This window comes from Podarcis vaucheri, assembly GCF_965113315.1.
Source record: "Podarcis vaucheri genome assembly, chromosome: 1".
NCBI lineage: Eukaryota > Metazoa > Chordata > Lepidosauria > Squamata > Lacertidae > Podarcis > Podarcis vaucheri.
Window position 1 is genome coordinate 48024127 of NC_138759.1, and position 13501 is coordinate 48037627.

At 40.1% G+C, this 13501-nt stretch overlaps 1 protein-coding gene across 8 annotated transcripts in view; it reads right to left on the reverse strand.

Moving 5' to 3' along the window:
* Positions 1 to 13501, reverse strand: part of SIPA1L1 (signal induced proliferation associated 1 like 1) — a 157357-nt gene that overhangs the window by 42022 nt on the left and 101834 nt on the right. For all 8 annotated transcript variants that reach the window (XM_082223348.1, XM_082223347.1, XM_082223345.1 and 5 more), the window contains 5 exons: positions 9963 to 11767; positions 9011 to 9141; positions 7168 to 7356; positions 5418 to 5592; positions 1010 to 1113 (listed from right to left, as the gene is read on the reverse strand). In XM_082223348.1, the coding sequence (XP_082079474.1) occupies positions 1010 to 1113; positions 5418 to 5592; positions 7168 to 7356; positions 9011 to 9141; positions 9963 to 11451 (2088 nt within the window). In that variant the 5' untranslated portion in view covers positions 11452 to 11767. The remainder of the gene's footprint in view (positions 1 to 1009; positions 1114 to 5417; positions 5593 to 7167; positions 7357 to 9010; positions 9142 to 9962; positions 11768 to 13501) is intronic.

Sequence of the window (13501 nt, forward strand, 5' to 3'; positions counted from 1 at the left end):
TGAAAGGGCTGCTTCTTACGCCAAACCTAGGTAAATTTTTCTGTTTGCATATGCTCTTGTACAAGACTTATACCACACTATCATAGCGCTACCACAAGCTGAATGTATCAACTAGGCTGAAGTTTAGTCACTGGCTCTAAGCAGCAAAAACACAAGATTCCCCCAAGGCTGGGGAGACACCGCTTCTGTACCCCAGACTGCCATCTCTCCCTCTGACTCTATCACAGCTCTCATGTGAAAGCAAATGATCTTGAAAAAGCTATGCTGATCAGATTTACTACTTAACTCACATTTCTTAAAGAGAAACAAATCAGGCAAAGATTTGTTCATTCCCAAAATCTTAAGCCATCACTAGCCAACTTGTCTACTGAAATATAACTTCTTGCAGCTACTTGGAAGTTTTCTTTATTACGCCAAAACCATTTTTTAAACAGCTCAAACATCTTGGAGGATCTTAATGAAACAATGCAAATGGGTGGGGAAAATATTATCACTCAATGAGCAACGTCATTTCAGAGCAATCCAAACCTACTTGGTGCAATTATACTGATTGAGATGCAAGACTGCAGCAAGTAGAAAAGTTTTTTCTTGTTGCTAGGAATTAACACTCGAATACCATAGCTGTAAGTTGTATATAGACTTATGCTATGGTGTCATACCTCATGAAATTTCTTCTGCAATGAACCAAATTCTCTAGTTAGTGTAAACTGTGGCTTGTTTAAACAAGACAGAATTCAACAGAGGTTTATGACTATGACTCGTTCACAAAGCAGTCTAAAGAAAACCTAGCTCCTCCTAATTCAGATACAATGGTACATTTCTGTTAGTTTAAAACAGGAAACAAATGCCTCTAATCTCTTATTCATTGCTGCACTAGAGAGGATAGGGGAGGGGAAATCGTGTCTGTCAAAAGCTTTCTTCCGCTTATTCACACAGTGCTAAATGATGCTTTAGTGTTACATCTGTAATGGACCCACAGAATTCTAAACACAGTGAAAATGAATCCTACCTGTTGCTTGTTGTTAGGTGTGTAGGGCAGCATGGTGGAAACATGGAACATGATTTCATAGTCCTTGTACGTTGTATAAAGAGAGTGGGTGCCAGTAGAATCAGCTAAGATTCAAATAACAAAAGAAATACAACTTACTATTTTAAAATACTTTTACATAAGCTGCAAAACTGCATGATGTTGTAAGCATCAGCTATGGAAACAATCGTGCAATAGCGTCAAGAACAACATGAAAAATACAAACAAAATCTGAAAGGGAGGTAGTACCTAATAGAGATGGAATAATTTATCACCTTTGGCTGCTTCCACTTTTTCATTTGCCCCCACTCTTAATCTCAGTATGATATATTTCAGCATCAGTTTATGATTTTTTTAAAAAAGGAAGACCACAGAAAAATTCACAGGCATTTTACTGCATATTTCTCCTAAAGTACATGTCTGAATGCCCTTTCCTCAACACACACATTTTACAAGAAATGTTCCCTAATATAATGCATTATGTATGATATTTACAATCCCCTCTACCCAAAGAATACATATGATAAGTAATTTAACTCGCTTTAAAGTTCTTTGATATAGGAAAACTATGATTACAATTTAATTTTTTAAATATTTGAACAATAAATTTATATTTTAATACAGGCCCGCACAATTTGTGACCTACCAAGCTACACCAACTACATAAAAGGTAAAGGTAAAGGTACCCCTGACCATTAGGTCCAGTCATGACCGACTCTGGGGTTGCAGCGCTCATCTTGCTCTATGGGCCGAGGGAGCCGGCGTTTGTCCACAGACAGCTTCCGGGTCATGTGGCCAGCATGACTAAGCCGCTTCTGGTGAACCAGAGCAGCGCACGGAAACGCCGTTTACCTTCCCGCCACAGAAGTACATATTTATCTACTTGCACTTTGATGTGCTTTCGAACTGCTAGGTTGGCAGGAGCAGGGACTGAGCAACGGGAGCTCACCCCGTTGCGGGGATTCGAACCACCGACCTTCTGATCAGCAAGTCCTAGGCTCTGTGGTGTAACCCACAGCGCCACCAATGTCCCATTACATACAGTGTGCCAAATGCTTAAAGTTCTGCAATTCTGCAGTCATGGGGGGGGGGGACCAGGAGGATTATTAAGCCTTTTATGACTGCTGTTAAAGGGTTATCTATGATGGGTCACAAGTTGTACAGGCCTCTTTTAATCGCCTATCTGGGCCCTAGTACTACTCTCAATATGGCTCCCAAGACTACATTTTAAAATAAGAACCAGCATTGGTCTCTGCAGGGGTGATCTCTCGTTTAATGAAAGTCTATCTGCATTGTGCCCTCATCCCAATTAGATGTGTTGCTCATCTTGTCCCTTGTTTGCCTGCCTGGTAGAAGGAAAACATTAAAACCAATGCCTAAAATGTGAGAAACAGATGGGGAAGGATGGCAGCATATTTCACACAGCAGCAAGTATTTGGAAAAAGGTTCTTGTTGAACATAAATACAGCCTTCTCATGATGACCAAGCTTCTGAAAGTTTTAAAAGTCCAGAACAGTAACAACTTTTAGTTTAACAATTCATTTTACTTCATAAATGATTGTAATCATAGCTCTGGTGCGCAGAGAAACTTTTGAGAACTGATCTAAATGGAGCAGTGAACTAAAACACAGGGGAAAATAAAAATCAAGCAACCGAGTCTTCAAATGGCTCCAGGCCATTTGCCGCTTAAGTAACGAGACCTGAACTAGCAGATCACTACAAGCAAGGCAACAAGTGCTTATCATAAAACACTCGTGTCTTGGGAATCATGTAAGTAACCACAATCCTCCTCAACCATGAGTGAGGTTATATCTGAAGTCAACATTGTTGACTTCAAGCAAAAGAAAAAGTCTACTGTGTGAAAAACAAGAGAAACAAACATTAGGCCTATAAAGATTTGGGATGGGGGATGCAATCCCCTTTTGAGATGGATAAATTCTTCAAGCTGAAAGCAGAAAACTGTAAGTACACAGTTGCTCAATATGATCATTTTCTAATGATGCACAAAGTAGGCATAAATTTTTCGTCTGAAACGTTTCCTTAAGGAATTCATATACGTGAATATTTCAACTCTGGTCGTTTTTCAGGTCTAGGATTTAACATTAGATTGTTAAATACCTGAAAATAAAAAGGAAGCGTGGTAAATAATCATTGTCAGCTCCTTGGGGAAGGGACCTGCTTTTTGTTTGTTCTGCTTGTTATTCTAAAGCACCAAGTACATCAGTGAGACACTATGTATTGATTGAAGCTCAGGTGCTTTGCACACAGAAACTCCCAGATTCACTCCTTGTTATACCCAGTTAAGAATCACAGGTAGCAGGGGGCTGGGAAAGATCTCAACATGATTTACTCTTGAAGATTTTGTTTTTGTTTAAGGGGAGAGGGCAGGAGCATTAAAAAATAAAAATAAATCAAAAGTAGCATGCATCATATCAGTTGCTTTTGAAAATTAGGTTGCATTCCTACCTACACTTACTTAAGACATGAACATGACTGATCTCAAAGGGACTTCCTTCAGAGCAAAAGAGCATATGGTTGTTTCATCAGTTTGAAAAGCAGAATATAAATAATCTAAATAATAAACACATTTTGTAGCTGTTCTAAGCAATATGTAGCATCTATCAAATCATGTTATAGACCTGCTGCTTGTAAATAGCTATTCAATTTTGGGTCAACTCATGCAAAAACTAAGGGACTCAGGGCTCATTAAACAGAAAAGGTCTATGCTGATAACAAATTTAAGCAAAGTGAGCAGAACGTCAACAACATTAGCTGCATTTTAGCACAGTTCAACTTTAAAGAAAAGACCAGGGTAGGTGGGTAAGCAGTGCTTCAACACTTGCTAGAACAGGGGTCTGCAACCTTTAAGACAAAAAGAGCCACTTGGGCCATTTCCGAAGGAAAAAAAACAAATGGGAGCCGCAAAACTCATCATTATAAAAATAACTTTTTTTGTCACTTTTTTATTATTTCTTTGTTTGACCCCTCAGAATTAATCCTCCTCATAGAAATAAACGTTAAATTAACATGTTACCTTTTTTTTTTGTGTGTGTTCTTCACTCCCCTTCAAAACAGTGACCAGCGTACATGGCCCCTTTCAATGCAATGACCAGCGTACATGCCCCTTACAATGTAGCGGGTGGGAAGGTGACGTCGGGATGGTGCGTGACTAACACACGCACCGCCCCCATGCGATGTCACAGCCAATACAGCGCCCACCACAGTGGGGAGTGTTGGGGCGCACAATGTGCCTCCTCCCCTCGCTAGTATCCGCCCCGGAGCCGCGGCAAAGGTGTAAAAGAGCCACATGCGGCTCCGGAGCCGCAGGTTGCAGACCCCTGGACTAGAAGAACCAGCATTATTTCCCCCTCTTCTCCCTTAAATATTTTCCTGCATAAGACCCCTCACATTACAGGTAAATTACATGGCAATGACTAGGTAGAAATAGGGGAAGGTCATTTAAATTCAAAAGAAATAAAGTAATTTCAGTTTTGTACTACAGATTTTGACATTTATTGGCGTTTCTAAATTTATCTAACTGGCTTTAAAATATTCTAGGTTATTTCATGTTTTAATCGTTTCCTTCTCTGCTGCCTATAGTCAAAACATCAGTAACAGCAGAAACCATGGCAACAGAAAATTCACTGCACTCTTTGCGAACGCTTTTCTACTTTCATGACGCATTCTTTACTTTAATTTCCTATACCGCAAGTGAGATAACCATGGACCTCAATACGCACGGTTCAATCTAAATACCACATAATGAAAGCTCACAGCTATAGGTGTGTGTATTTCACAGGGAGGACTACACACTGAGGTGTTTACAGGAGTAATTTTGCTGATTTCTCCCCTTCCCTTAAAAAACATGCATTTTGTTTCAAGATCTTGGCAAAAAGTTACCTCTTTACTTCATTTTAGCCATGAATTTTATAAACCAAGCCAGGAACTATGTTTTAATGCACTCAATTGAGGGGAAACTATGTAGAGATTAAGAAGAAAGAAGGTAATTTATGCTGAAAGCTCTTTGGGACAGGAACTTGTCTTTTGATTAGGTTATTTTGTGAAATGCCATGTACACTGATGGAAACAAACAAGCAAAATTAAATTTCAGGACTAATAAGGGAAGATGCCATAAAGATAGATTATCAACATGAGGGACTGTATAAATCAACCAAATTCTCAGAACAAGTACTTCTGTAACAAAGATGAGCTGCAGCTGCAGTGTTGTCATGAGGAGGTTTCTGAGAAGTTCACACTGAAAAGGTAAGATAGAGTGGCGGCATGCCACTCTCCACTGTCAATAGGTCTCAATAGGTCTACTGTCAAAATCTATTTGCTGACCATGGCTGTAACTATGTCTTATTAATTTGCATAAGAGAGGGTCCCTTACTCTTTGTATCTAGTTGAGCACGATACTTTTCAAATCCCTTGAGCCGAACCCGTTCTCCCAGTAACTGAAGAAACTCTTCAAAGGCCGGGCCTGCTGATTCATTGTTGTACATTTCCTCTTCTGTGCTTTGTCCAGACTTGCAGTACATGATCCCCACTTTAAGTTGATAGCTTAGCTGTAAACACAAACAGAAACTCAAGTTTTCCATTCTCATCAGCTTATGTAGCATCTATGCTGCATTAAAAGACTAACATAGAGAGTCCTTCCAAAGGTCACCACTACCTTCTTCCTCTTCCCCTTTAACAATGAGAAAACTATGATTAATAAATGTAGGCACATTAAATCTGCGTATTTCAAATCGCTCTGCAAAGGACATTGCATTTCCAATTCAAGATTTCCCCCAAAGGATGCAAAACAGAAAGAGAAAGAAAGAAAAATATAGTTTCTAAACTGTAGACTTCAGTTTTGTAGAAACAGACTTAAAAACTTTAGCGTAATGTTTCTATGCCATCAAGTTTTGACTTGAATGCAACACTTATTATCTTTGTATTGGGAGATGATTTGAATTTAAATGCGTAGTTATGAAAATAATCAAGTCAATGGAATACTGAGAACATAAGTGTGGCCCGGATCAACTTTAAGTCCCATCTACTTCAGAATTCTGTTCTTACATGGCCAACCAAATGCTTATGGGAAGCCTGCAAGCAGGACACGAAATCTCTCCATTTGTGATTTACATCAACTAATATTGAGACGCATATTGCCTCTGACAGTAGAGGTAGAACACATCAGTGGCTATTAGCCACATCCATGGATCTGTCTAAATCTCTTTTAAAACCATCCAAGTCGGGGGCAATCTCATGGGAGCAAATTCTGTAGATTTCAATATGCACCTAGTGAAGAAGTTTTTAAGTGGGGTTTAGTGTTCTATTGTGGATTATATATTAATTTGGTTGTTATGTTATCTTATATTGTACTCCACCTTGGTATCAGTATTGATGAAGGGCAGGCTATAAATATTTTCAATCAATAATAAAATAAATAAACTACTGATAGCTGCTGAGAGGTTCTGGAGACTAAACAGTGTCTCACTGCCCCATCCATCTCCTAGCATATGCCATTCAATAGAGTAATGAAGCCACTTTCAGTTCCAAACGAGGCCAGAAAACCAAGTTGGAACAGATCCAAACAATGGATTGAATACTTTGGTTTTGGACACCACCAACTAAACAGCATCATTAGATACAAGCTAGTGTATTTCTGTTAAGTTAATTACTTAATTTCTGTTAAGTTATGAAATTCTAGATATAAAAAAGCAGTATCAAGAGTCTTCAGATATTAAAAAGTAAGGTCTAATACCATAAGAGGTTTAAGTTGTTAGTTTGAATGTATGATGATAGTGCCTAATATGTCATGGATGACATAAGCAGGAGAAATAAGGCATAATTCTTGTATCAATGTCTTACACACTGTCTTCCATTATACCATGCAGAAAGTAATTAAACATGCTAGGTTATAATATTCTGCTTTAAACAATACACATTTCAGAATTTTTGAGTTTGCCTAATTCACTTTTTTTGGCAGCAAACTCTAAGTCCTGAGATCTCAGGCAAACCCTTTATTCTGTAGCATTGGATAGACTTGGTAGATTTCTTTAGAGTTTCCAGACATGGTGGGGAAAACAGATATCTAGATCTGTTACTGTAATGCTGGCCTAGTAAAGGATTAAAGTTTGCTATTTTGAACTTACCCCTTGTTCATCAAGTTTCATAAGTTGTTCTGTGACTTTAGGAGTGTTGAAGGCCAACCTGAGACAATGTATATTCAGTTCAGGAACCACGTGCTCAAGCACCTCTTTCAAGGGCAGCCCTCTAGCTGTACAGTGCTTTGCAGTTGAAGGTATAGCATCTTCCAAGACAGAACCTCTTAGGGTTGTAAGCTGTGAAACAAAAGTTATTGACTTAGATATATGAAGGGAAGGTGGGGGTAGGCTAGTAACGCAAAGAACTAAGGATTCCTGGGTGCTGTGCTTCAAATCTTATACTAAGTTGTGCATGTTTAGTACCAATATCTGAAGAACTTACGCAAGTTCAATTTGCATGATTCCTTAAATGGAAAAGCTGGCATTGTGCTCCTAGAAGATGCAGGAATTTTCCTCTTGATATGTTATCCAGAAATACAGAAAACAGATGGACAAGCTACTCATGCATTCACTTTTTGCTTCTTCCCAGGAATGTGCAAAATGGTTTTGTTTCATTAAGTCAAGCACCTCTGTGCTACTGTTAATGCAGAAGTAAAACAAGAACAATGCTCCCTGCCTGCCCAAACACAACATTTGGACTAGTTAATTTATTGTTATTAGTACTATTATTATAACATATTTATTTATACCCTGTCTTTTCCCCCAACAGGGAATCAAGGCAGTTTCTGTCTATATGACAGAAACCCCACTGTACATATTTCTTTTTACCTGGGTTTCTATGTTAAAGGCTGTCCATAAACTAGCATGTTCTCTTGATTTACACCTAATTGATTTTTTTAAAACAGGCAGGTTTCTTTGTAAAATTAAAGCAGGAAAATGTAAAAATTAATCCAAGTACCAGAAACAGAAGATTTCAGACTTAGGCTGTGTTCAACAAGCCATGTGTCATCTCACAGAACAAATAAGCAACAAATTGTTTCTCCAAAGCTTGGTTCACAACATTTACACGCCACTTGAGTAACAAAATCTCAAAGCGGTTTACAAAAAGTTAGTGTTTTGGCTTATTCTTTAAATATGCCACGTGTTTGCTAAACAAACTGTGGCTTAGGTATGTGTGAACCAGGTCTGGTTATTAGTGAGTGGTAACTTTTCATCAGCCCCAGTCTGCATGGTCAATAGTCAAGGGTGTTGGGATTTGTAGTCAAGAACATCTGGAGATCAAGTTGCCTTATTATATACTCAAGAACAGTTTACAACATTGCAAAAAATGGCAGTTAAAAATAGATACCCAGATCTAAAACAACCCAGTGTAGACTCATAGAGGTGGGAGGATTTCTGAGAGTCATCTACAGTGGTACCTCAGGTTAAGAACTTAAATCGTTCTGGAGGTCTGTTCTTAACCTGAAACTGTTCTTAACCTGAAGACCACTTTAGCTAATGGGACCTCCTGCTGCCGCTGCGCCGCCGGAGCACAATTTCTGTTCTCATCCTGAAGCAAAGTTCTTAACCCGAGGTAATATTTCTGGGTTAGCGGAGTCTGTAACCTGAAGCGTCTGTAACCTGAAGCATATGTAACCCAAGGTACCACTGTAATCCTATCCCCTGCAACGCACGAATCACAGCTAAAGAATCCCTGACTGATGGCCATCTAATCTCTACTTAAAAACCTCCAATGAAGGTGACTCCACCTTCTGAGGTAGTCCATTCCACTTTTGAGTAGCTCTTTCTGTCATCTTTATATATTTTCTGATTTAAAGGATCAGTACATTTTAGACCACAGGCAAAACATGAAAATAACCCTTATACAACTCACATTTGCAGTCACTCTTAAGAGTATAGAGAAAATACATTTTTGCATTTCTTATTCTTATACTTTCCATATATTGTTTACCTCACTAGTTCTGAAAATGATGCGGTAATTGTATTGCGATCCATTTTCTTTTATTTCTTCAGGTTTTTCTCTTCTGATGCTGACAGCTACGGGACCAAGGTTCTCATCTGCCCCAAAGTAGTTCCAGTGTTCTTGTGCATTTTAAAAAAGGGGTGCGGGAGGAGAAAAAATTATTTTCCATCTCAGAAAAAAAGGGTTCTGTATGTTACATTTCCACAGTAAGTAAAGGATTAAGGACAGTTTTGTTCTACATGTGAGCAAGTTCCAACCATCCATGGGCACATGCTCACATGGGCAAATGTAGCATGCACATACAGCTGGGAAACAATCCTAAAGATTTTAGTGATACTCATTCTAACCACTGTGATAACAGAAACTGCTACCAGTGGTGCTACCAGTTGTAGCCATGAACATTTGGTTCACATGCTCAGTGTAATATTTGAATGTTATAAAGCACAAAACCATCTTCCAGGCAGACATTTCCCAACCAATGTTAATTATACTCCCCTTTCTAGAACAGTAAGAAGAATTAAGTGTCAACTGGGAATTTGGAAAAACCTTTTAATACAATGAAATATAATATCATAGAGAAACCTCCATTTGACCGTTTAAATACATGTTTTATAATGCTATAGGTGCCTGAACATTCTCACAGTCCCTGCTAAACAAGTTTTAATTATATTTCCATTTCCAAAATATTTTTAAAACCTCCGCATCTTTCTGTACCTTTCAATTTGGTCTCGTGCCATGTACATGTTAGAAAACTGCCTAAACTATAAAGTCTAAAAAAAATCCCTGTCATATTATTAAAAAGCAAATTGCAAAATTTAAGTGTTTATATGAATTATGCCTAGAATGGTCAAGGAACATTCTGTGCAGCAGGCAGTACTTGGAGAACATTTTGTAAAATAGCAAAGAATAATGCTGTTCAAGGTATTAAATGACTGCTCACCTTTCTGATAGAAGAATTTACGATAATAATATGCACCAAGATCCACGTGTTCAACGATGTATCGCTTCCCTCTATCCAAGTGCAAGACCAGGTTTTCCTTGGGTACTTCAAGAACAGCCACTCCTGCATTTGTGCAATGAGAGCTAAGAGTGGACTCAAAAGAGGCACTTTCACAGCCACTGAAGGATCCAGAGTTAGATTTTGTGAGACTGATCTTTCTTTCTCCTTCCCCACCAATCTCATTACGAAAATAAGGACAACTCATAACAAGGTCATTGCTTTTATCGTCTCCCTGGTCCATATTGAGACTTCCTTTGGAATTCAGGTCTTCTGTACTGCCCATTGGGGAATTGAAACTTGCAGAATGGGACAATGGTCCAGAAGCTAATGATGCAACTGCTGCAGCAGAAGCTCCAGTCGTTGTATTCCTTCGTTTGATCACATTGTGCCGGTTAACTGCCACTTCATTTAAATCAAATAATATGCTCTGGCAATCGTAATGGGCAAAACACTTTGGACAAGTCCAGGGCCTGACACTGTCTTCTGATCTGCTGTCCTCAAGATCTGAGGCCTTCCCAAGATCCCCTTCAGCTTTGGCATTACGCAGCTTTCGAAAAATGGAAGAATCTCCCGTCTCTGATTTTGAACGCCTCTTCAGTGGCTTCTCCCTTTCTTTAAATAGTCGAAGGTTCTCCCTCTGAGTTATGGGTCCATCTATCACATCCAAGGAAAATCCTGAGCCCTTACTTCCACTAGCTATAAGGAGTTCACAGAATTTGCTGCTGCCTGGACCTCTCTGGTCAGATTTCTCATCTTTAAAACTTTTCAACAGGTCAAAAAAACCTTCCCCTGAAGTACCCTGCTTATCTATTGATGAAGTGCTGCCATATTCCCTGTGCAGTGATGGTCCAGATTTATAACTGGGCGAGATACATTCATCATAGCTATCTACATCAAGCTCACTTAGGGTAATGTCACTATTACTTCGCTGTCTTATTCTGCGAAGAGCTTTTCTTGGGGAGCTGTGGTATCCATCAGGAGTGAGAAACCTAGAATCTAGGTTCTCAGACTGTCTTGTTTTGCTCTTAAGTGTGTTTTGGATACTCTTTAACATGACAGAGTCACTAGAATTCAAGTTAATAGAGCTCCCGTGGCTCCCAGGACTGCTTTTTGAAGACATACTATCAAGGCAGCTTGATGTATCCATTTCTTGACTTGATCTACTATTTTCTTTGACATTTTCCTTCCTTGGGGGCCAGTCAGCAATCCTGGCCCTAACCCCCATTTTAGGTACTCCAGGAGTAGATGTAAGGTGATGAGACCCTTCATTGCGTGGAGGGCCTACTGGAGCCATCACTGAAGATCCCAAGCTACCATTCTGTGACCTGAAGCGTCTCATATAAAAGTCATCTGAGTGGACTTTAGAAGTTCCATCTGACACTCCGGTGGCAACAGCCCTTTCAGTCTGGGACCGCTTCAAACTGGTCATTATTGGAAAACGTGTTTCTCCTTAGTAAGCTCCAAAAGAAAACACAGCCATCTCTACCTTTCACATTTATAACTCTCTTCCGGAGAAGGTTATCCAGAAAACACAAAGGTTGCATGAGATCCCAGTTATGATCATGTAATATAATGGCAAATGTTCTACAGATGCAGCTTTTCTACAAACGACTTTTGTTCAATCACTTTTGACTTCTTAGAAGTCTTAATCCATCCATTTCAAAAAGTAGTCATCCTTTCATACGTCAAAAAATAATAATCTTCGTTTGAAGAACGAACTTTCAACTGGTAAACTTGCTTTAATCCTAGAGGAAGTAAAGAAGAGAAAGTGATTAGCCAGCACATTCACAGTTATATAAAGCAGAAAACTGAAAGCTTCAATACAGTAGTTGCTTTCTCAGTACGTTTCACCACAAAGATCAGTGATTGAGACCTAACATACTGTTATTTTACAGCTTTGAATGCAGAATGATGTAAGTTACTTTTCAATATATATAACAGACTTCTCTCTAGATCAGTGTTTCCCAAACGTTTTTGGGCAACGGCACACCTGTTTACTGAAAAAAAATCTCGCGGCACACCACCATTAAAGCCCCGCCCCGTGACGTCAGCGCGCAGCGTCACGCCGGGAGGGACGCACAAAAGTGAAAGTTTTTTTCCCTCGGCAGCTCCTCTCAGCTGCGCTCAATCCGCCTCGGAGCGCAGGAGCGATGCCTCTCTCTGGCTCTCCCTCCGCGCAGGCTGAGGGAGGGAGGGAGGGGCGCGTGTGACCCGTCTCTGCTGGGAGACCAAACCCAGCGAGGCAGAGTCGCGCGGAGGCGCCCAGGCAGCGCTGCCGGCTGCGAGGAGGAGCGCCAGGCAGCAGCAGGAGGCGCGACCTCTCCTCGCCGCCGCCGCCCCGCCTCTCGCCGCCCGACTCGCCCGCCTCCCTCCAGGTATCTCGCGGCACACCAGCCGATGTCTCACGGCACACTCGTGTGCCGCGGAACACCGGTTGGGAAACACTGCTCTAGATCAACAAGCTACAGGAAAGCTATTACCAGCTATAAATATGGAGAAAGAACAGATGTGCTGCTCAATTAGGAGATACTGAGTTGGATCCAAACTGCTGTTCTGCCAGTGGAAAGCACTTTCGGTTCTGTACTGTGGGGCTCTCCACCCCCTATTTTTGGCAATTGCTCCTTCTCCCTTCTCATGTCACTCTGTTCCAGAGGGTCCTCCAACCCTCAATAGAAGATTTTGGGGGGCACGGGAGGCTGCAGAGGAAAGGAGGAAGAATGAAAGCTCCATTTTGTAATCATTTATGGAATGGAACTTACTTAGGATTCAAGCCATTCTTAGCAGATTGTCTATTGATTACATGTATGATTTAGGAAGACCAGGTGTAAATTTTGAGTTTTTGTATGGAGTAGTCAGGATTGATTTGGAGATGACTGCTGAACCAGGCTTCTACTGCTACCTTCAATATCCCAAGGATAAACCTGAGAAGCAGTTCTTTTTCATCTATTTATTAGTTACTATTATTATTATGGCTATTATTATTATTAACTGCTTGGTTAATTCAAAATTCAGATGACACCTTAAAAAAGACGTATCTTGAAGCTCAGCAGTAGCAGCAAAGTGAAATGAAAGTCAGTTACAATGTTTCAGGAAAAAGCTCTTCATAAATTGCATGAAAGCAGTTTTTGAAATGTAAATGACCACCCAAGACCGGGATCAAAATGTGTGAGGTTTTAACCCTCCTCCTCTGATCACAGCCCCAATGAAAATGTCCCTCCTCCCCAAACAAAATAAAAGCTAAAAATACCTTCAGTGATATTTTTTTTGCGGGGGTAACAGTGGATAGGAAGAGTTGAAGAGTTAATCCCCCCCCATGTGCATGGACCTGATCCTGTTCACTTGGCTCACCTTGTGGCAGCTATCTACATTTCAAAAACTACACATCAATTATTTTCACACAATTAATGTAGCAAAGCTGATGTGACTACCGAGAAGATGTTGCTGCATATCACCAATCTCACTTCCAAAACTAGGAGCAA